Source organism: Sciurus vulgaris (genome assembly GCF_902686455.1).
Source record: "Sciurus vulgaris genome assembly, chromosome: 7".
NCBI lineage: Eukaryota > Metazoa > Chordata > Mammalia > Rodentia > Sciuridae > Sciurus > Sciurus vulgaris.
Genome location: NC_136467.1, coordinates 31643394 through 31667809, shown reverse-complemented (window position 1 = coordinate 31667809; position 24416 = coordinate 31643394). Strand labels below are relative to the sequence as shown.

At 39.4% G+C, this 24416-nt stretch overlaps 2 protein-coding genes across 3 annotated transcripts in view; one reads left to right on the top strand and one right to left on the bottom strand.

Annotated features, from left to right (window-relative positions):
* Nucleotides 1-2664, top strand: part of LOC306665530 (TATA box-binding protein-like 1) — a 31287-nt gene extending 28623 nt beyond the window's left edge. For both annotated transcript variants that reach the window (XM_079147118.1, XM_079147119.1), the window contains exons 6-7: nt 6-100; nt 2129-2664. In XM_079147118.1, coding sequence (XP_079003244.1) covers nt 6-100; nt 2129-2208 — 175 coding nt within the window. In that variant the 3' untranslated portion in view covers nt 2209-2664. The remainder of the gene's footprint in view (nt 1-5; nt 101-2128) is intronic.
* A 3441-nt stretch (nt 2665-6105) lies between these two features.
* SLC2A12 (solute carrier family 2 member 12) overlaps nt 6106-24416 on the bottom strand; it is a 59084-nt gene continuing 40773 nt past the window's right edge. Inside the window, exons 3-5 of the mRNA XM_079147112.1 lie at nt 20544-20666; nt 16750-16882; nt 6106-6385 (exon numbers count right to left, since the gene is read on the bottom strand). Coding sequence (XP_079003238.1) covers nt 6235-6385; nt 16750-16882; nt 20544-20666 — 407 coding nt within the window. The 3' untranslated portion in view covers nt 6106-6234. The remainder of the gene's footprint in view (nt 6386-16749; nt 16883-20543; nt 20667-24416) is intronic.

The window sequence follows — 24416 nt, the reverse complement described above, 5'->3', positions numbered from 1 at the left end:
TATAGTTACGAACCTGAACTTCATCCTGCTGTGTGCTATCGGATAAAGTCTCTAAGAGCTACATTACAGATTTTTTCAACAGGAAGTATCACAGTAACAGGTAATATATGATGTTGAAACCAAACTTGTCAATTTGCAGACCAAATAATATAAGAGGTGTGTATACCAAGATAGGAATAATGTCTAATTTGTCCCTTTCTGTCATTACTTCTATCCTTCAAGGACAGTAAGTCTTCTGACTTTAAACATTATAGATAAGTCTTCTTGCCTGCTTTTGAACTATTTGTGCATTTATATGTACTGTCTTATTTTGTGTCTAAGTTCATTCTTAATTATCTTAGATTCACCCATATTGTTTGTAGATCATTCATTCTCATATAGAATCCAATGTGTGAATGTACTCTCCATAGGTGTTTCAGTATTTTTCAGATTGGAGCTATTGAGAACATTCTAATATATCTTCATAGTATTTTTTTTTTTAATTTATGATATCTTACATTTAAAATACCCAAGAGAAACCTAGTTTCTGAACTTCATAGAGGTTTTACATAATTAGAGTATCCAAATATAATTGGTACCTATTTGTTATATCTTTTGACTCTTGTAAGTATTTGGAAGGGGTAGTTTCAGGAGACTGGCAAACATGTCAAAGGGCAGCATTAGCAGGCAAAATGATTTTTAAAGGTGCTGTAATTATGAATTCTGCAGACGCGTTGTATGGGAGCCAAGTAGGTCATGTCAAGCAAAATTGAGTTGAAGAAAATTTCTTTTGTCTTGGAAGATGGCTTTTTATTCCTTCAGTTTTTAGAGAAGAATAAAAACTTAGACTCTCAACAGATAAGTTTTAGTTTTGACCCATTAGTGGGTTTTTCCTTCTTTCTTGGGGACTTTCAAAGCCAGGACCCTGTATCAATCTAAAAATGGGGTGGTGGGGAACAAGTCTGTTCCCTTTCATACTTTGGAGTCTGAACTTCCAAGAAGCTCCAGAATGTTTTGTTAAGTCCTGAGTATATAATAAAAATCTGTTTATTGAGTTGATGGACAGTTAAACAACATAATAACAAATTGAATACAATTGAACTGGTTAATTACCATGCATTATAGATGAACAACCTGGAATAGCCTATGAAATGGTAACAATTCAGTGAACACATTCTGAGTGGTTTCCATGAGGAACTATACTATGTGGAGGGGTCAAGGTGAGTCGGGAAGGAGCAGGCTAATATAAGACATGTTCAGAACCTTCAGAGTTTAAAATGAGTGGATCTATAAATATTCAGAATTTTTCAAAATAAGTCAGTATACTTAGTGAAACCATTTTTATTCAAAATTTTGTCAAAATATATTTTGTTTGTTTCTTTTTAGAAGATTTTATTTTTAAAACGTTGTTACTGAGCTGTACAGATTAATTCATATGTAGCATTACCTCACTACCTTCCCCACTAATTAATTTAAATGAACTCTGAGGTTACAGGGACCAAATTAGTAATAAAGGTAAATAGCAAGTAATAGTAAATCTGTGAGGAATTTTAGACCATATAGTGTAAAAAAGCCAATATTTTTATAGCAGCTTTCTTTTACTTTGCTGTGTTCTTCCATATTCCTCTGAGTCTCACTTGTAGTCTAACCAAAAGTCAAAAATACAGTGTGTATCTAGACCTGTGTGTTATTCTTTTCTGTGCATACTTTTGTGCTTTTTATTCTCCTTCATTACAGGGTAGTTTTTTTTATATACTTTTCATACTGGTACCGTAAAACAAAATGAACAGCATCATTTGGTATTCCAGATTTCTTTTAATTGTGCACACAAAAAATTGTGTTTTCTTGGTTCTTGTTAAAATTTTTTTTATTCTCTTGGTTCTTATTTTGATTATATGTATGATGATGTATGTGCTTTTTTTGTTTTGTTTCGTTTTGATTTTTCAATGTGGTGCTGAGGATCAAACCCAGGGCCTCAAGCGTGCTAGGCGGGCACTCTACCGCTGAGCCACATCCCCAGCCCCTGTGCTTTTGTTTTTTAAACAATGAACTTGAAATTCTAAAGCAGGTGAATATTTTTAACTCTGAAAAATGAGTATTTCCTAGCTTCTCAGCTCTTCTCATCCTTTTTCTGTTGTGTTTGTTTCAGGGCCCAATGTAAAGGCTGTGGCTGCTGCTGTGGAACAAATATACCCATATGTGTTTGAAAGCAGGAAAGAAATTTTATAATTCATCACTTAATTGGTTAGAATCTCTAACTGAGCACCTTTTAAAACCTGCTGCACATTGGACTCAAAGCAAAAGGAAAACTGGACCAACAGTAATTGAGGAAATAGACTCTTTTATTCACTCACGGCTACAGTGTAAGCTCCAGTCCCTTTGGATTTTATTTCAAACTTTGCTGTAATATAAGAAGGAAGTTTACAAGACATGACATTGCTGCTTTTACAAAAGGACATTCTATTTATTTTCGCAGTAATTCTCATGTCCCCATAAGCAGAGCTGTCACAATGTGCACTACCTTAAATTGTTTTATTGTTGTCATTGTTATTTTTTCCAGTTTGAGCTAATGTGTTTTATTTGTGAATAGTCTTTTACATTTTTGTATGCTGAATATGGGCACCAAAGAACCTGTAAAAGTTATCTTTTTCAATTGAATGTGCACAAATAAAAGTTTGGAAAAGATCTCTCTTCATATCCATTCTGTAACATTTATTCCTATTTTCTATTTTAACAAAAATTGTATTCATAATTCTTTTTTTTTAAATCTATGCAAGTTTAGGCTTTGGCTAAAGTGTATTAGCTTCTTTTTGAAGTGTATTTTGTGTGTGTGTGTGTGTGTGTGTGTATGCACTGTGTGTGTAAAGTATCTTTTCATGCTCTGTTACCAAATAACAATAGGAATTTTTTTTTCTTGGGGATTAGAAACAAATACTTGTATATACTCCAGGGAACCAAGGTAGAACTTTATAAAGGGTAATGTTTTTTGTTGCTAATTTAATATGATAGAAAATGTTAAGTAACTTTTAAAAGTTAAGAAATTGTAGTTTTAAAAAGAGAAACCTCTTTCCCACTAGATGGATATGAGAAAGAAGCTGTGATGGGTGGTAACTCATCTGTACCTTTGTTATTCTGGAGAGACTCTAGTTGTAAGGAAGTGATTAAGGTTCTTGGTGCTCAAGGCTACATTAAGAGTCCTGTCAGAAAGTTGATAACATTGTGCAGTTTTAACAAGAAGTGCCCACAAGCTGCCTCTGTGCCACAGTATAATTATAATATAGTTCAACTTGAACTTGAAAGCCATTTTGCAAGTTATGTCTTTCCCTTTACTGTGTCTTATTTAATGGAACTAAAGAGTGACAATTCTGTGTATGAGATTGCTACTCTTAAAGGTATCATAAGTAAGTGTTTATGAAGCAGTGGCTTCTGGCTCACCCTGAGCCTTCGAAGGGTAGTGCAGGATCAATCTGCAATTGCACTCTTCTACCTAGGTTTAGGAGTTTAGCATAATCAACAGTGGTTTTACCTAGAAATACAACCATGTAGAGTCAAATTAGCTTTTCAGTAGAATTTAGTAAAATCAATATTCCAACAGTCTCCGGAAAGCCTGAATTACCAAAATGTCTTGAAACATCTGTAAAATTCTGCAACATCTGAACCTTCATGTTCAAGTACATTTTCCATATCATATTATAAAATCTTGAAAACCTAGCTTAAGCACTGCACTAAACAATATATTTTCTGTTTATTTTTATCTTCTTCCAGAGCTTTCCCATACCCTGTCACTCCCTCAAATGTAGGGGGCAAAAACTAACTTTTAGACTTTCTTTCGTATGAAAGATTCAAGTGAGTTTTACACTTTTATTCTGGTTTTTTTTTTTTTTTTTTTTTTTTTTTTTTTTTTTTTAACATTTGTGTTTGCTTCATTTCAAGATCAGTAGGATAGCTAAACTCATAAATACAAAGAATAAAGTTAGATTGAGGAATTATAGGTAGACTGTTTTTAAAATTTGAGATTTTAAAATGATGACTTGAAAACTTTGCATATCAGTAGAAAGAGAAATGCTTTATCTGATCTGGGAGGAAAGCTAGCCTGACCAGGTCTGGGTTTAGGTCACTGTGCGCTCACCACCTGGCAGTGTTTGTGGATGATCCACTAAGCATGACAAAGCTGGGAAGAAGTGAATGTGTCTGATGTCTTCTGGCTTTCCACAAGTACTGTACATTTTTTATATAAATAAAAGCTGTGAATATATACATACAATTATAAGTATTATCCCCTTTTTTATTTTTGAAAATCAAAAGACTTTGGTGGGTGGAGGGGACAGGTATTGGGTAAAAATTAGTTTGAAGACAAAATTGTCTGGTTACAGACTCAGGATGATAAAAGGAAAATATAAAAGAATGTTTAAGATACTAAAGTTGAAGTCAGTAGTAATACACAGTCTTGGTTTATTTTCTGCCCATTTGCAATGAATGGCAAAACCAAGAAATAACTATAAGTATATGTGGTGTTTGAACTTAAAAGGAATTGTGATACAATTTTTTTTTTTAAATACCTTAAACAATCTGTGATGCTTGGAAAAAAAATAATAATAACATGAAATAACCTGTCTTGATTTTAAAAATCCTGGCATATAATTCATGATAAGTTAAACTGATCCTCTGTAGAACATACTTTACCTTCTTGTCCCAAAACAACAAAAAAATGCACACAAATTTGCATATGAAAGAATCAATACCCATTCCTTTTAGCTCCTTCCTGCCTACTTTTAATTTAGACAATATATCTCAGAACCAGGACCTTTAGTCATTTTCCTGACTCTCTAATATTAGTGTTTTGCTATTTTTATACAGACTTAGTCTTTTCCACTTTTTTATAAGAGAATGTACCTTATATCAAACTGGGACAAACAGTTTGTTAGGGGCCAGTAGGAAAATTTCAAGCTAAATAACAAGGGGTTTTGACAATTAGGATTCTCTTTTCTATTGATTAATCATTTTTAAAAATTATTTTTCAAGTTAGGTTGTTCATGTGTTAAAAGTTTTTTGTGTGTCTTCCATAGTTTATATTAGTAATCTAATGGATTTCTACTTAAGTGGTTCTAGATTCTTTATTATGGATTTGCTTTCATTCTAAATTCTCACCTTATCTAGTCTTAAATTCAACTGGAGAGCAATCCATGATGGTTGGGTAAAAACCCAATTTGCTGGTTTGGTAGGCCGTCTCTATTTCTTCACAAAGAACATAGTGAGGAAACTGTCCTGATTTCTGAATGTCATCTATTTTGTCTGTGTGTCGGAAAGTCAGCATCAATTATAGTCTCTCTGCCATAACTTGAGGTAGAGATATTCCTGAGATGTGGGAGAAATTGCAGGAAGTGAAGGATTACTAAAAACTATGAGAGTCTTCCAAGGAGAGAACCTATAGGCTTGCCCTAATAACTTAAACCTAATTGCTTAGAGATTTGGATAAATAACCTAATGAACTGATTCCTTTTCTGATATTTTACTAATAGCTACTTCTAAATAAATATGGTCCCAAGATTTTAATATTGTCCTCTGTAATCATTAAAATAAAAACATAGAAAATGCTTATTTTTCTCAAGTATTACAGAATTGTTTCTTTTAATATTTTATAGTATTAACATGAAAGTCATAAAAGTAGTATATTTTGCATTAAATTGTACTTCATAATTCATAAGATAAGCTCCCATAATCTTTGTACTTGTGGTACTGTAACTAGGAATTACCACAAATCCTAGCCGGAGCCTATCCTGATCTAGAACACGTGTGCAACTAGATTTTCTACATTGTTTGTCCTGGTTCTTTTTTTACACAAGACCCAGTGCAAATAGTATCTCAGTAGGGGAAAATGTAAGCTCAGATCCAGAACACTGTGTTTCTGAATAATAAAGCTGCAACTGGCCTTCATACATACATAGCTTAAGGCAAAGGTTGATCTCATTATTAGGATTTAGTCTTTCAAATCCTGCTCTGTGAAGGAGAAAGTATTGAACCAGCCAGAATTTCCTTTCACCTGATACCTTGCTCAAAATAAAAACACTGCTTGGGGCCTTGTATTTCATCTACCTTTTGAGATTCCCTTTGGGGAAGAGGGAATTAAAGGGTGTCTATAATTTCAGGTGTCCCTTTAAAAATAGCTCAGGACACTGAATAAAAACCTGGGGGTGGCAGATTAAGCCACTGGTAGTGTGCTTATCCTGTATCAACATTCCTAAGGCCTTGAGGCCATTAGGTCTCTGGAGAAGGCTGCTTTGGTTGTCCCCTTCCACACAGCTTTTTACACTCCAGGAGCTGCTCTTGGGGTTTTTTTTGAAGCTGTGTTGGCATTAATTCTTCTTGGTGATGACTCATAAAACAAATGTTGTTTTTCACATAGTTCCTGAAAGAGAAAGGCACTCATGAAAATGTCACTCTTAGTTTCCATACTTGAAAAAAATAGGCATGCTGTTATTTTTTAAATCACCCTAGAGTTTTAATGTTTTAGCTATGCAAAAATGTTTTATTGTGAGGCCTCTTATATCATGAAATTCGGTATATACCCTAGAACTTCGGTCGATTTCACGCAAAGGGTAAGGTGTAAGGTGAAGTGTGTTCTCAGAACACGACCACAGCCACCCCTCTGCAGTCCAGGCTTCCAGGTGTAGAAAGAACTAGTGGAGATTTTATCCCAAATCTATCTCACTTTTTTCCATTTCTCAGATTCCACCACTATACCTGCATTTATATCTGTGTATTTTGCCTTCTTTGTTATCCACTCACTCCTGCATTAATAAGTTCTTTTCTACAAGATTCTTCCCACCAGCATAAAAATATGCTTTTGTATTTTATTTTACAAAGAGGGAGCCCACCTTTGAACCTCCCTGCCCTTTCAAATGTTTTTCTGAACTTAAACTTTATCAAGTGGCTGTGCCCTGGTAAGTGGTAAGGATGGAGTTGGATGAAGACTCCTGTTTTCAATGCTTAGGTTTTCCCGGGGAAAGCATGTAAGCATATAATTTAAGTAAAAGTGCTGATGAGAAGAGTAAACAGTGAAAAGGGAAAAAGAATGACTTAGTTGCGGGTGGGAGATTGTATCATACAGGTGGCATCTCGAAAGAGGTAACTTCAGAATGGGCACGTTGGTAAGTGCTTCTAATCCCAGTGGCTTAAGAGGTTGAGACAGGAGGATCTTAAGTTCAAAGTCAACCTCAGCAACTTAACAAGACCCTAAACAGCTTAGTGAGACCCTATCTCCAAATAAAAATTAAAAAATGGCTGGGTTTGTGGCGCAGTGGTTAAGTGCCCCTGGGTGAAATCCCCAGTACAAAAAACTAACGAGGTAACATTGGATCAGAAACTGGAATGATATTAGGGAACCATGTGAAGAATTCCAGAGAACTACAAAGTGTGGGCAGAGAAATCATTTGGTACTTGTGAATTTGAAGTCTAGGGAGACACTTTTTTTTTTTTTTTGAAGGGTGCAGCTTTGTGTATGAAAAGGAAATAATCCCATAGAAGGGGAGATGGATGGCAGTGAGTCAGTGCACAAGTGGAAACATGGGCCTTTGCACCACAGCAGAACAGGCACAGACAAGGGTAGATTAGTAGATCTCCTGGCAAGAGAGATGATGAGGTGGTCTCTTTATTTCTATTTTCTCAGCACACTAAAAGAGTCACCAAGAGAGAGTGGGAGGCAGTTCTGGAGGCTTGATGAGAGAATGTAGATGTGAGGTAATCATCTTGTAAAATAGGGAAGTCAGCACACCAGGGAGCTGTGGGGGATTGCAGGGCATTCCTAAAGACCTGCTTGAAATTTGTTCCCGTAAATTTGAACAAGACTGGTCACCATGATTGTATGCTTTCTACAGCCACATTTAGTTCCTGGGATAAGGGATAAAATAAGCTAAGGTTTGGTTTAATTGGAACTGAAGTTTGCCTGAATGATGGAGGGGGGAGGGTAAGGGAAGAGGAAGAGACCGGAAAGGGAGTGACTCTGGTGGCCATCCATGGGACCTGAGCAGGGTAAGAAAGGAAGTAAGTAAGAACATGGCTGGTAGTTTCCAGTTCTGGGAGGCAGTGAAGATTTGCCAAAGTGCAGGTTTTTGAGAAAGTAAGCCAGAGAGGCAGGGTGCAAAAGTGAGTGGGGTGTTGGAGAATGGTAGCAGTGATTGGTAAGGACAGCTCAGGGTGTGACCATCCATTCCTCTGCTCCCCTTCACATCAGAACTTCAGGGAATGGACTCTACCTGATGTCTTCACTTCTTTCTCCATCCTCTGGTCACCAGTCCTCCCTCCACTGACAGCCTCACAAGCCCATTATCAGCTCCCTGTTTATACTTGGCCTCCCTGGTGTTGTCACTTCCAACAGAAGTCTTTTGGCCTCTATGATCCTGTATTCTTAGCTTTCCTCCAGCCTCACTACTTTCCAGGCCTTTTTGATATTCCCTCTGCTTGATTTGTGTGCGTTGACATGATCTGGGGCTTGGTCTTGGGCCTCATTCCCTTCTCTCTGCTCTCTGACTGGATGGTATCTGGTTTTATGACTTCAATACCACTTACAAGCTAATGGCCTCCCATATTTACTCTAAAGGGTCTCCAGAGTTTCAAACTTGCATATCCAACTGCTTATTAATCTATATCTCTACTCCACATCTAATGAACATTTCCAATTAGTATATCCAAAATACTCTCATCTCCTGCACCCTGCAGCCTAGGCCTCTTGAGGCTTCCCTAATCCCATCATGCATCCATTTTCTCAGACTAAAACTTGATGTGTCATGCTGACTACTCCATTGCCTACGCCTGTAACCAGTTCATTCGTTCATCCAACAGAGAGCTTCAGCTGAATGCCAAAGGATTGTTCCAGGGACTGGGTAACAACAGTGAACAAAATATATAAAATAATCTGTCTTTAATAAATCTAAATGTAATGAGAAGAGATAAGTCAAAGAGTGCTTTAGTGTGGGTTAAAACTTAAGTAGGAAAGTTGGTGCAGAACTGGGAACAAAATAGTGATTTTAAATAAAGTAACAGAAAAATTGGGAAGTGGGACAGTGAGACAGGTGGATATCTAGGGCAAAGGAAACTAGACAGAAGACAAGTATAAAGCCCCTGAGTCTTGAGCATGCCTGGTGAGCCTGAGGTGTAGCTACAAGACCAGAGTGTCTGTGAGGGTAAAGGAGGCGGGGAGTGGTGGGAAGTAGGGCTTTGAGGCTGAGGTGATGCTTTTATGCTAGATGGGGGCTAAAGGGATCACTCTGGCTGCTAGGTAAAGAACAGATAGGAGGGGGGCAAGGGAGGAAAAGGATCAGGTAGTTGGCTACTGCAGTAATACAGAAGGGAGTTCATGGTAACTCAGATCAGGGTGGTAGCAGTGGAGAACTCTTAAGTAAGAGCCAAGACAAATTCCTGGTAGATTGAACATGGGGTGCGAGATCTATTGATTCAGGGGAGACCCCAAGGCTTGTGAACAGAGCAAGTTAGAAGGAAAACTTTGACAACTGACTAGAGTAAGTTTGGAAAACCACGGGTTTACTTTAGGACATGCTAAGCTTATCTGTTAGACATTTGGAAAGTGATTTGAGTCAGAGATAAATGGACAAGCCTCAAATTCAGGAGCGGATCCGAGCTAGAGATGTGAACTTAGAGTCACTGGCATATAAATGGTACATAACATTGAGATCATCGAAAGATAAGTGGTTGCAGGACTAAGCTCCAGGGTTCACCACTCTGAGAGAGAAGATGGCACTAGCAGAAGCTGAGTCAGGGACTGGTGTGGACTCAACCAGAAGGTGAGTCCTTGAATGCAGTGAAGCAGATATTTCTGGAAGGAGGATGGACTTACCTTAGTCCAATGCTGGGGTGGTCATGAAGATAGCGTAAGATGAAGAACCAACACTGACAGGACATTAGGGTGTTAAAAAGAGCCAGGAGAGTGGAGTCCATAAAATTCTCATTGGAGCCAAATGGATGACAGAACTTTAGAAGAACTTTGCTTAAATACAAAACAGGGTGGGGGATAAAAGCTGGAAAGAAAAGTGGCACTAGAAGACCTTTTTAAAAAATGATAGGGAAGAATCAGCAGGTTTCCGTGCTAATGAAAAAGAGACGAAAGCACCGATGACTCAGGGGTGGGCAGGGAGAACTGTTGGAGAATGTGCTGGAGAAGGGAGAGAGGGGAGGGCATGCTGGGGTTAGCCTCTCCGGAGTGATGGAGGTGATACTTAGAAGCCTCAGGGTGGGTGCAAATACTGGCTCATGGGTTGATGTGGAAGGTGGTGGAAGTTCCCTCATGATTATGTCCACTTTCTCAGTGACCTAAGAAGAAGGTGGATCGTGAGGAGGTCCACAGGTTTCCAGAGAAAGGTGGTTTTGAGCAGTTGTCCAGGGCAGAGGCAGACTGAATGACCGAGGGCCATGTGTGATGGCCAGGCAGCACTGAGGGCCACTTGAGGTCAGTGGCTATGACTGAAAATAAGTCCAGTACTGTGCTTGTGTGCTTCCCCGCTCAACTGGGTGGCTGCAGATGCTCATTGGGACATGTCTTAAAATGTCCATCTGGTCCTGTCACTGTCCCACTTAAAACCCTTTAGTAGCTTCCCACTGCATTTAGAATGAAGCCTAAACTCCTCCTCAGCCAGCCAAGCCCTACTCACTGGTCTCCACCTAAAGACAACAGCCTCCAGGATTTCTTTCCATTCCTGGAACAGACCAAGTGTGTTTTTGAGTTATCCTTTACACTTACTGTCTCTGCCTGAATTCTCTTTCCTCTTTCCTTGTCTTGATTATCCCCCAGACTTTATTTTAAAGGTTACCTCTCGGGATGACCTTCTCAGATTATTAATCAAAGGGTCCCCTAACCACTTACTCTTTTCATTCTAGTGGAAGTTTTTCTAACTGATAATGTCATAGTACCTAAGATCAGTACCTAGCACATAATAGATGCTCAATAAATGTTGGAAATAAAGTTTCATGAATGAATGAAAGAATGGCCCACATCACACTGACTGTTAGAAGTGAAAAAAGATTTAAGCCTTAGAACTAATATATTTATAAAACATTAACTTGTTTGTTTTTTCTATTTGTTTCCATTTAAATCGAGGGAAAACTAAATAAAATCACAGTTGAAAAAGCAAACATGGCAAATATCCCATTCTGAGTTTGTAGCTGGTAGGGCAGATATTCAAAATAAAAGCCTTTCAAATTATATTGTTGGGAAAATCTGACCTCTCAGCTGAGTCACTGTTTATTTTATGAGAAGCTTGACATCCTTGGAAGAATATTTGTTTTCTCAGCTTTGTAGAAACAGAGGTAAAAGAACCCAACTGCAAATGTGAGAGAGGAAAATATTAAGTAATGTGTACTATCAAATTTGAAGTTAATCTAATATTATAAATAGTTTCCTTTCTTACTCCTTAGGAAAACTCATCATGGATTTCAAAAGCTGATTCATTGTTTTATTAACGTTTAAATTCCTAAAGACTTCCTTAGCTCAGCAGTGTGCCTCCTAAGTCTCCAAGTTCCCTTCAGCTCCTACTAGGTCCATGGGCTTTCTACCACTCCACATTTCCTTAGCTGATTTGAAGTTTATCAATACCATGACTTTTTTTTTTTTTTTTTTTGGTTATTTTATTTTATTTTGCATAGACATTTCTCTCCAGGGGAACCTTGTTTGAGATATGCTTTGTACATGCTTTGGTCAGTTTACATAATTTGTTCTACTTACATCTTCACTTTAAATGCTTTTGCTAACCTACTGCATCAAGCAAAGAAAAGCCCTGGGCTTTCTGGTGCTGCATAAATAGGCGTTAACAAAGATTTCTAAAAGTAAATTATTTTCCCTTTGTGCCCTCAGTACTGGGCTTCCCCATGGTACACACCTAGTATTCTACTGTGGCTAGAATTGAAAGTGCAGAACTGTTTCTGTCTTACCTTTCATATTTCTCTACACCAACGTCCTTATCTATTTTTGTCCTTCAACCCAAACTTCAGAGAGTTTCATTTAGGCTCACCATAACTTCAACTTTGGTACTCTCCCAATTTACGACTTACAACTTTCTTTGAGGGAGCCTGTATTTGAGGAATTGCATGACTCAAAAGGAACAGAAACTTGATTCTTTCAAAAACATTTCACAAGTCAGAAATATATTCCTTTAGACAAGTTCTTTCCCCACCCTAGATTCTGAATTCATAAGCTTTGTTGAGTTTTATACATCCAAATCATATGTTCTCAAGAAAAATCTCTCATTCTGGAACCCCACTAGAGGGAAAGATTGCATTTCTTAAATTCCGTCTCGCCTAAATGAGAGAGATCTGAAAGTCTCTTGATCTTCAGTTGTGCAAATTTGCACAAATGCTTTCAAATTTGACTTTTTAAAGAGTAAAATAGGGGTGATAGTAATAGACCCTTAGTTTCATTCAGTTCATTGAATAAACACAATAATTTGTTCAACTAGCAGTTCATTACTGCCTTCTCTCTGCCTGTTGGTAATAGTTTGTATGTGAGGTGTCCCTCAAAAGCTCACACGTGAGACAATGCAAGAAGGTTCAGAGGAGAAATGATTGGGTGACAAGAGTCTTAATCCAATCAGTGAATTAATTCCCTGACAGGGATTAACTGAGTGGTAACTGAAGTGGTGGGATGTGGCTGGAGAAGGTGGGAATTGTGGCTTTAGGTGTATATTTGTATCTGGCCAGTGGAGTCTTTCTGCTTCCTGATCACAGTGTGAGCTGCTTCCCTCCACCACTCTTCTACCATGATGTTCTGCCTCACCCTGAGACCTGAGGAATGGAACCTGCTGTCTACGGAAGGAGACCTCTGAATCCGTGAGCCCCTAAATAAACTTCTCCTTCTGGTTGAATCCTTTTAGTCACAGCAGCGAAATAGCAGACTAAAACAGCTGTTTGCAAGAATATTAACAAACCTCTGTTTTTAAAGGAATTTTGCTTCTGAAGCCAGTCAGTGGGTAATTCGAGAGTTCGTATACATCAAATGGACCGACCATGAGGCCACTGAGAGCTCCAGGCCTCTCCCCTCCCAGCATTTTCTAAGACTCACACCGTCATGCCCAATTTCGCATTTCATAGTTTGTAATATTTCTTCTTAAATAGGACTCTCAAAAGCTTAGGCTCCACAAAATGTACCTTACTCCGCCCTTGTCTGCGTACCTAATGCCTACATACCTATGTGTTGAACACCAATTTTCTATCTCCTACGTGGATATTTCTCCTGAAACTCCAGTCCTGATGTGGCCTGCATTCATTCTTTCCCTTCCATCTCCAGGTCCCATGGTCACCTCAAATGTGATCTGTACAAACTGAGCTCAACATTACCCTTGAACCCCCATCAGATTCCAACTCCCAGACCTGTTCTTTCTTCCCCTCTGTGTCTTGCATCAATGACTGGCACTCTTGTATGCTGGATGAGTCACTGAATCTTGGGAGATGTCCCAGTTCCTTCAATATAAGTGACTTATCTTTGTGCTAATCAATGCAGTAGACTGCAATGATCTGACTTCTTGTCTGCCTCCCCAAATAAGGAACTATGGATTGTCTCCTATATTTTCTATTCTTTCTTAGTCCAATGCCTGGTCCATAATAAATAATGAACGAAGAGTTGAATGAATAAATAAAGTACTGGACAAAGGAGTGATGATGTGGTATGACCAGTATGTCTCACTTATCTTAACCCAGAACTCTTCCTTCCACCGCAGAGACTGTGTTAGACCATAGGCTAAATCACATTCTGTGACTCACAGATCGAAACCTGTTTGGATTATATTGCTGTCCATCATGTGCAGTGGACACACATAATGAATAAGTGAAATCAGCATTGACTTTATCTACAAGTTATCAAACAGCAGATACTTTTCAGTCATCTGCTGGAAATCATTGTGAAGCTAGATACTATGAAGGTTATGTAAGAAATATAATGAGTAAAGAGCATTCCTGGAAACCAAAACTTCATCAGCCTAAAGAGGTCTAATTGTAAAAGTGCTAGCTAAGGCAAAATAGGAGAAAATGTGACTAGAAAATATTGAAAGTCTGGGAGAAAGGAATGCTTTCCAGGTTTTGCATTACTTGGAGATTCAGGCTGAGGATTTGAATTGACAGAGAGCGCCAATGTAGGAACAGGAAGAAATAAGGAGGTAAGAGTCAGGTAGGAGGGAATCTAGGGAAGAAGATTGTTTCATGGGAGCTGAAAGAGGGAATTAAAAAGAGAGAGAGAGAGAGAGAGAGAGAGAGAGAGAGAGAGAGATGTAGACTTGGTCTGGTGCCCTACCCTGTAATCCCAGTATTTGGGAAACTGAGACAGGCAGATCACAAGTATGAGGCCAACCTGGGCAACTTGGTGAGAACTTGTCTCACAGTAAAAAAGTAAAAAGGACTGGGGATGTAGCTTAGTGCTGGAGTGCTCATAAATTCAATCCCCAGTACCTATAAATAAATAAAATAGCTGTGGTAGATTTGATGTGGTCAAAAATTCTTTGTCCTTCATTCCATCAAAAGATGAAGTCTAGGCCTGAGAATATGGCTCAGGAGAAGAGCATTTGCTTAGCACATGCAAGGTCCTGGATTCAATCCCCAGTACTTAAAAAAAATAAAATGAAAAAGTAAAATTTACTTCTAGACCCACCTGTACCCCCAATCTGAGCTGGTCATGGGACTCATATTGGCAACAGAAAACAGACTCGATACACGAATTTCAGAATCTACAAGGGCCCTGGAGGTTCAACCTCCACCACCTTGCAGTGTTGCATGTGAGGAGACCACGTTCACTTCCTGAAAGATGGGAAGCCATGTGCAGGTGCACTGAAGTTCCCCACTGACCACCAGCACCCACCACCACCTACCACCGCATACCCACTCGATACAGCCAGATGGGACCATGGGCCTTGCAGTCCAGCTGACCATCCCACCCTTGCAGCCCATGAGTGAATCCAAGTGAAACAGGCAGAGCACCACCCAGCCATGCCAATTAGTCATGGGAAACAGCAACTTGTTGTGTTAGGCAATAGGCGAAGAATGATTTGTTACGTAGCAACATGTAACTGATGTGAAACCAGAGGAGGGAGGGAGGGAGGAGAAGCGAAGGCAGATTGATGGATTTGCAAGTCACTAGTGTCCTGGTATCTCAGTACTGGAAATGGCCTGAATCTGTCAGGAGTGTTTCCAGTTTCCAGGTGGAAGCAATGCGTTACTGAGATCTGAGGTCAGTAATGATTAGAATCATATATTTATTAATCTTGTCCAGAGCCTATGCTAATCATTTGACTTCAGCTTGCATAAAACCAGGCAATGTGCTGTTCTGTCTGAAGATGCATGAACCTTTCTGTAATTCTCACTGTAAATGAATCATTTTTATTTTTATTTTTTTAAATAGCCTCATCTGTATCAAAATTTAGCCCTACCATTTGATAATTAACTTATGGTTTGAATTAAGAAAAGTTTTTCTGCTTACTAAAAGAAAATATTTTTAAAATTTCAACACATAGACCCACCATCGATTCACCTATCAGGCTTATTCTTCCTTCAGATAAAAACTAGAGGATCAGTATGCCCACAGTTTCTGTAATCATATTTCTCTCTAGTGTATTGATCATATTTTAAAAGAAAATCACAACCTGTAAAAGCAATGTGGTTTTCCCATTATATTGATACCCAATAACAAATATCCCTATATGAACGTGTAATGATTTAATCCTAAAGAGAGGAACAAGTTCCCCTTCATTCCTACTACTGTGTGTCACCTCTTCCCCCAGGGCAACAATTTTGGCAGTTAAAACTTTGAGTTCTGCTACTAAAAGAGAGTTTTCCATGGCCCACTCCTGAATTAAACTATTTAAACGTCCCTCCATGTTAAATTCACGTAACCAGTTTTACTCATAAGAAACTCTCATTCTGTCTCCAAATTATCTAGAATGTGCCACATTTTGAGCAAGTATGGATGTTTCGGCCCCAAAGTTTTCCTGCTAATTATAGCCTTCACTTCATAAGTGTTTAGGGTCCAAGATCTGTAAGTCTGATAGAGATGAAGGGCTGAAGCCATGGTCCTGCCCCAGGGTGGACATGGTTTCCCAGCACCTACCCCAGATCCCAGACAAAGAAAGCCTTTTTTTGCAGGAAGCTAGAGAGACAGTTGAAGTTCTCTACTCCTTACTGAACAGAGCTTTAAAAGCGAAACCCTAAGCAACTTAGGTCAGACCCCGTCTCAAAATAAAAAAAGGGCTGGGGATGTGGCTCAGTGGTTAAATGTCCCTGGTTCAATTCTTGTTTTTAAAAAAAAAAAAAAAAAGCCTCATTTGCTGGAAAGACATGCTTCTTCCACTTCCATAACTGAATCACCCACATTGATGGCAGGGCAGGGCAACCATACTATGCACTGAGAGAGTCTTACACCAAAGGAATATCTGGAAAGAACTTCAGATATTACGCTTCAGAAATTACTCTTTAGTACCTAAAAGTTGTGGGTTTTGCTTTTGGGGGGTTTGTTGTTGTTGTTTGTTTGGGGAACAGAAGCCAGGGTTGGTTTACCATTGAGTCATATCCCCAGCCCTTTTTATGTTTTATTTTGAGACAGGGTCTCCCTAAGTTGCTTAGCGACTCACTGAATTGTTGAGGCTGACCTCAAACTTTTGATCCTTCTGCCTCAGCCTCCCAAATTGCTGGGATTACAGGCGTGTACTCCTATGCCTAGCAAAAGCTGCATTTTTTACTAAAGGCTTTTTATGTATTGTTCAAAGATCAATGCATACAAATACTTACGCTTTTGCTAGCTCCATTGATATTTGTTCCAAAGAGCATCCCTTTGTTTCAGGTATAAACACAATAACAAAAACCAGGGAGGCTAGACTCATGATTGTATATATAAAGCACACCCAGGGCAGGCCAATCAGATCTGTAAGGAACAAAAGAAATTGATTAGGAATGTGTTTTGTGTTGCTTGGATCCCATTTTATATATGCTTTTTAAAGTGTGTATAAACCCATATGTATTTTCACACATGCCAGTAGTATTCAGGGAAATAGAATTCACGAATTTAAAATGTAGTCAGCTCTAGAAATTTGTTTTTAAAAATGACCCCTGCTTTCTCTGGTAAATAGCAATCTTGTAACTATCACAATTTAAACCCAATGCTATCTTCTTAGAGGGCAAGATCATGGCAAAAGCAGACCCTCAAACAATACAGAAATATATCATGCAAAAAATGAAATTTCTCTTCTCACACTCCACAGTTTTCCCTCTTGGACACTGCCATTGAAGCACTATGGTTTCTACTTGGTGGACATTTTTAGTGACATACTTATACAGATGAACTTTTCTTAGATTGAGTGCAGCCTATTTTATTGTGATATGAATTAATTGCTTCATGCAATATTTCATCACTTTTTAATATTCAGTTGTGTATTTGGAATGCTTCTTTCCAGGTCCGGAGGAAAAAATGTGATAATGGGTCCAATGAAAGGCACCGACCAGCTAAAAAATGCATCAAGAAGCAAGATCCTCAGATTCTGATGGGTTTCACTTTGCCAGCCTAGTTTTTCCCTTAACCACTCCTAGCCAGTGGGACAGTCCCTTTGTTGTCACTGGCCAATATCAAGGAATATTAAGTGATGAGGTGTACCTCCACCACATTGCACGGTGCTAGCCATTTGCATTGTGCTGACCCCGGACTCAGCAGCCTAAAGTCCTGTGTCACAAGGAGTAATGAGATAGTAGTCGGCTCTTCCTGCACATACATAGGCTCAGACCAACTGTAGATACGATTTGCAAATAGCTCTTAACAGCTGCAGCCACAAATCACAGTTGGTCAGGCAAGAAAATTAGGAGGTTGTACACTGAGGCCGTTTCGGTAACTGCAGTGTGGAAGGATCTAAGCATAGTGACCACATGCCAGCGAGTTTTGCTGAGTGGGAGGAGCAGGAAGAGCACTTTGGTCCCTTTGGCTGTTGCTGCTACACGGTTTTGCCTGACTTATTGCTTACTAAAATGCTTATAGAATTGGTCCTCCCTCCCTCTCTGAAACTCTGAACTTGAATAGGGCATTGAAAACCCCAAAAGGCTGTCTCATTTAACTTGTCCCCAGTTCTGTGAGAGCACTTTCAGTAACAAGGAGCTCACTCTTCCCAAAGCTTCTCCCTGCCAGAGAGATGGCCAAAGCCATCTCGCTCTGCTCATAAGTTCTTCCTCACCTGAATCTGCCCTTTAGTCAATCTGCTTTGTAGGACAGAATGATTTGACAATCTTAAATAAAAACCAAAGTCATGCTTAATTAGCAACACTCCCAAAAGTAAATGCCAAAGGTGATATACTAAATATATATACATGAATGTATAAATGCATATGTGTATATTTATGTATAAATGTGTATAAGTGTGCGCACTTTGCACAAAGATGTGTGTACAACACACACACCCCTTCTGCCTGATGGTCATTCAAACATTTGAGTACACTCTGTCCTTTCCCTGAGATCCTCTTGTCCAAGTTGAACATCCTGAACTCCCCTCCATTCTTCTGGGAGCACAGGTGACCTGCCCTGGTTACCCAGGTCACCCTCCATTGGTGAACACACTGCAATTTTTAAGTAACCTTTCAGAATGCTTTACTCAGAACTGAGTCGTACCCACTGTAGAATATGTTTTTCTATGTGGAACAGCCTGCTCTTACTGATTCAGATGAAATTTCATTAAAACGTTGGTATCTGAGGGCTTGTTGCCAGGTAGAACCTCACATCTGTTAGGTCTTTCTAACCCACACTTGGAAAATTGACTTTTGAAAATAAGAAGAAATCTTCAAGCATCCCAATTAAATATCATCTAAAAATTTTAGATCATTCCAGGCTTTTAAAAAAATTGGATATTTTTCCTAACATTTGTTTTAAAAGGCCCATGTGGAGAACTTCAAATCTTCATTAGCTCATTCGATATATTAGCCGGCCTTCCCAAGGGTTCATGCCATTCCTTGACATTCCAACTCTTTCTTATATTTCTTTCTCCACACCAAACAGCAGATGAGTGTGTGTGTGTGTGTGTGTGTGTGTGTGTGTGTGTGTCTGTCTGTCTGTGTGTGTGTGTGTGTGTGACAGAGAGAGAAGGTGAAGGGCACATAATTATGTGGGCGATCTGAGTAGGAGCGGTGTGGCCAGTACAAATAACCAGTGGTGTCATTTTCTTCGATCTTGGGGGCCTATTTCTAAAAATGTAGGACATAAGGATTTGACAGTTTTACATAAAAACCAAAATCATGCTGCCTAGCAATTTCAAAAGCTACTTCCAAAAGTAATATACTAAGTATGTGCATGTATGTATATGTGTGTGTATATATATTTATGTATACACATGTACCTATATAAATATGTGTGTGCATTTTGAGTAAATATCCACTTTTGAAAATTAACTATACATACATACACATAAATATGAATGCAGACTTTAAACATACAAAATGAAGAAACTGGGTCATTTATTTAACAAAATTTTCCAATTTGGATTTTTTTTTATTGTAGCTGGACTGAATGACCCCTTAATATATAGGAAATAAGGAAAACCCACTGATCTCTTTCTGACCTAGTCCTGCCTGGACTTGTGGTTGGAGGCCAGGGATAATACCTGCCTCACTGGTGAATTCCAGAGGATGCTAGGGCACCACCTCATTATTTTGAGAACTAAAAAATAATTTCAAGCGCTTCTCTTGCTTGTCTTATATAATCCACACTTCAGGGAGCTAAATCACTAATAAGGAGAAATTTCTTTTTAGAGAGGTATTCCAGATAAAAATTTAGAAGGAATGATACAGTGAAAATAGTGGGTTTAGGAAATAGTGGGTCACAGGAGTCTAACATGGCAAAGTAGGAGATACCCAGGCCTGACATTCCTCCTGAAGGTAGGACACACCCTGTCACCTGCCAAGGAGTTTGCAAACAAACCAGAAAATCTAGACCTCCTTAAGTACCCATCTAGATCTAAATAGTAATGTACAGGAAACACGAAGGACAGAGAGACGTGATAAGAGAACAATCTACAAATTCCAGACTCTCTAAAATTCTATGAAACAAATGATTCATTTTCTTCATAAAAAATAAGGTGGGAATGAAGGGTGGGGAAAATGGAGATGAAACTTACAGCAACTAATCGTAGCTTATATATTTGAATGTGATTCAGTCAAAGTATAAAAAGTAATTATAAGACAATTAGTAAAATGTGAACACAGACTGGATATTTGATACTGAGAGACGATTATTAGCATTTTCAATTATATTGTGGTTTTATTTCTTGTAATTTTTTTTTCTTTCTGAGGTCCATGCTGAAATTTTACAGACAAAAATGACATTATGTGTGAGGTACAACTAAATTTGGTAGGAGGAAGAGCGGGCGGGTCATAAATGAATTAAGACTGGGAACGGCCTAGGATATGTAATAGGTACAAAAGGTTCTTTGTCATTCTTTACCTCTGAGTGTGTTTGAAATTTTCCACAATAAAATTTTTTTTACAAGGATGTGCTTCCCTAACATTTGTCCTAAGAGGACAAAAATCATCAGAGGAAAACAAAGAGTTCTTACCAGTTACAGTCAAAAATGTCAGAGAGATGAGGAGATTGATGCCCCAGTTCATGCTGGAAGTGAGAGCCATGGCCCGTCCTCTGATCCCACCGGGGAAGATCTCGCTGAGCACCACCCAGGGCACTGGAGAAAGAAAGTAACAGGGGACAGCAAGATTAGGGAAAACCTGTTGTGATGGAGAGCCAGCTCCTTGATCTCTCTGTGCCTGGGCCAATACCTGTGTCAGCAGGAGAGGACAGCCCAGAAAAGGAATGTGCCTTCTCCTCACCTCCAGCTAACGGAGAGAGCTGACAGTGAGCCCCAGGAGCATGAGGTACTGGTCTAGGCCCGAGGCTTGCGAAATGCAAAGGAAGGGGCGCTGCCTGGGGCAGCCAAGGGCTGATTTTGGACATTCACCCAGTTCAGGAGCCTCAAGGCTAGATACCAGCTGTAGTTGCTACAGGATGGTGTCCTTTCCTATGCCTTCCTTTCCCCTGGACCTGGGAGAAGTCTGTAGTCACAGCTAAGGAGTGGGTAGGAAATGGAGCTATAAGGGCAAGGGAACACCTGCTAGCTCCCTTCTCCCACTTGAGCCTCCTGGCCCAGGGTGAGTTGGGTGGTGAGAACCCCTAAATTCAATAGAACTTCCAGATTTGTTTATTCTAACAGACTAGATATTTGAATTTCTGGAAGAAAGACTCTTCTTGTCACCAAAATCTATCAGAGCGCTTTTGTTTTTCTTCTTCTTCTGTAGTGACGGAAAGCATTATGAGGTCTGCTTGACCTCATAGAAAGAAAAGAAGATTAACTTGTCTTCCTCTCAGCCCAGCGGCCTAGGATATGTAATAGGTACAAAAGCCCAGCCCAGCGTGCCTAATAAAGTCTGCACAAGTTCTTACCAGGAGCTGACTTTACAAGCATCCAACAACATTGTCATTTGATCCTCACTAACCTCGAATAAGTAGGAAGTATTACTATTCCTCTTTCACAGAAGAAATTGAGGCTTCGAAGAATTAATAACTTGCCAAGGTCACAGAGCTCCCAAGTGACAGAGGTGGCATTGAACCCTGCAGTCAGTCTCTGGAATTCATGTGCTTTAATCACTATGTGGTCTTGATAGTGGCACAATAAATATTTATTAATAAATAAATATGAATATAAGCACATTTGATTCTGTGGAAGAAGGACTTTTGAGCTGCCCAGCCCTGGCTCCCTGCCGACTAAGCCAGTGCTTGTACCAGGACCAGCTGCATAATGCCAGCCTGGAAGAAGCTAGAAGCCAGGGAGGTGTCCCATTGGCCGGCACCTCCACACTGCCCATGCCAGAACTGAGCAGTCAGCTGTGCCTCTCCCTCAACAATTGGTCTCTTATGTCAAGATCATGTTCTATTCATCATAAATCTGCTGTTTTACAGTAAGAAAAAATAAGTTGAATTGGAAAAATTTTTTTTCTTGATTATCTTCTCCAAGTGAATCTGTACAGGGTCACCTTAAAGACATGGAAGATGACTGTAACAAAAATGACATAATTATTGTTCTAATCAATGAGAAGTTTTTTTAAAAAATCCATAGTTTCCACCCTCTCACCTCACCTCTCTTCCCATACTCCTTTTCACCCCCAAAGATCTTTACTGGGTTCCTGCAGATTATATCCCTGGTGGAATTTCTTTTCTCTTAGTGAGCTTAGTGCATAGATAACCCAATCTGGAGCTTTGCAAAATTGAGGATCCAGTTCTGGGTAGATTGTCTGCATAACTCAAAGTAAGTTTTGCATAGAGGACCTGTCCTTGGGCAAAGGCAAGATAAAATTATTAAAAATTCAAGATAAAATTCAAATTGTTAAACCAAATAATCTATGCCGCAAACACCCCACACCCATGTCCCTTTCTGACATGGGTATTTGACACAGATCAGGTGGAGCTGAGGTTCCCTGAAGGCCTTATGCTGTAGCAGCCATGGAGAGAGGGGAGGGGAGAGGAACCTTTCATTTTCTTTTAGTACAGGAGTTAGATCAGATTTTCTTGATCTAAATTCTAACCCTACCTGAACACCCCTCTAACCCTATTCTGTCTGACTCCACCTTTCATCAAGGTGGCCTTTTGAAATTATTTTGTGGCATGTGGGAAAAACATTGCTGGGCTCATTAGAACCACATTGGCCTCAGATAAGAATGAGCTGATCCTGCTGTTATAGAAAGTAATGGATCCCACCAGCATGAAGACAGGGTGCTTGTGGAGAGCACAAGTGGTATGTGCTCAGTCTGAGCTGCCAGAGTTTCCTTGCCTCAAAAAACTTGAGACCATACTAGAAATCTGTCCTAGGCATACCTGCAATGTAGCAGCTGAGTCAAGTCCTTGGGATTTAAGAAGTCTGAGTAATGAACCAGTCTGCCTTCTGATGGGAACTTGTTCAGCAAACCCTGCACCTGACATGTCCCCAAATAAATATATCATTGCTGAAAATATCTACTTCTTCTTGTGATCTAATGGGAAAAATTAAAAAATGAATGCCTTTGTTGATATACTATTCAACTGGATGTTGCAACAATTGACAAGGGAATGCTTCAGTCATCCCAAGATGGTGGCTTTCGAATTAAAAGGAGAATATTGATTTAATAATGATTTCAAAGTCATAAAATTGCAAGTTTTCAGATCAGAGAGAGTAAAATAAAAATCTGAAAGTGGCATTTGTGGTAAGAAGTCTTTCCATGGCAGACTTGGGAGCAAGACAGTGCAAGAATCTTACCATCTTCAGGGTTCTCCAGAAAGATGCTGTGAATGCCCAAAGCAGAAGAAATGGAGAAACTCTGTTTCTTTTCATAAGTAAAGAACATAGAGGTATAAACCACCACATTGAGATTTAATATGATGATTTTTTATAATAACAGGTGGAAATTTTCTTAAAATCACTTTTGTTTTTTCCCAAGAAGGTGACTCAATTTCTCCCCAAGTAAAATCAAGTTCTTGCTACAAGGGAGGGCTCCCTTTTCATTGCCACAATAAGGAAATGTAGCTCCCTCTGAACATCCTCTTTATTCCCTACCCCAATGATAAGCCAACAGAGGATACATTGTCCTATTGGCTTGGAGGGGGATCGCAGACAACTCACGACAGATTTAGTGAACTCCTACGCAGTGAGCACAGCAGCTGTGGCTCATAAACAGTTCTCCTGGACTCCTGTAATTTCTCCTTCAACCTCATCATTCCAGGGTCACTCAGCAATTTGCACTCCCATAAATGTCAGAGTCAACATGTTCTTAAGGTCTGCTGTATGCTACAGACCTGATTGAGGAAAATTTGGACTAGCATGGGCCACTGGGGAGGGGTAATTGTTCACAGAAATGGATCTCATATTTCACATGATATTAAGTCATGAGGACTGCCTATAAGAACTTGCCTGTTCTAGATGAAATCAACAGATAAAGCATTTATGGCTACACAGAGTGTCATAAAAAGATCATGAAGGAAAAATATGTTGAAATCCCTCTGTGTTCAGTTGGGGGGCACAGACTTGGATTAACAGGGACACTCAATAGAGATAACAGCCCCACTATATGTAAGCTACCCTGCATATTTCCACACTTCCCCTATAGGCCCTAGTTTTCATGTCTATAGGCCCTATAGACATGGTCATTTAACCCTCTACACTTTCAGATTGAAATCCTGCAGTTCTCCCCAGACACATTTTCCATTTGGCTGGGGTTCTTCCTGAACCACCTGGCGTGCTCACCCAGAGTTTGAAAGACTCATCGAGGTCTCGAAACTCTTGCCAGAGAACTCCTAGCAACTCTGGAATCAGTTCTACGCTAAAGCTGCAGAGTGTTTAGCAATTTGATTTGCCAGGGAAGCTATGTCCTGTGCTCTGTAGGAATGAAGTCAGAGCCTATGGTTTTCA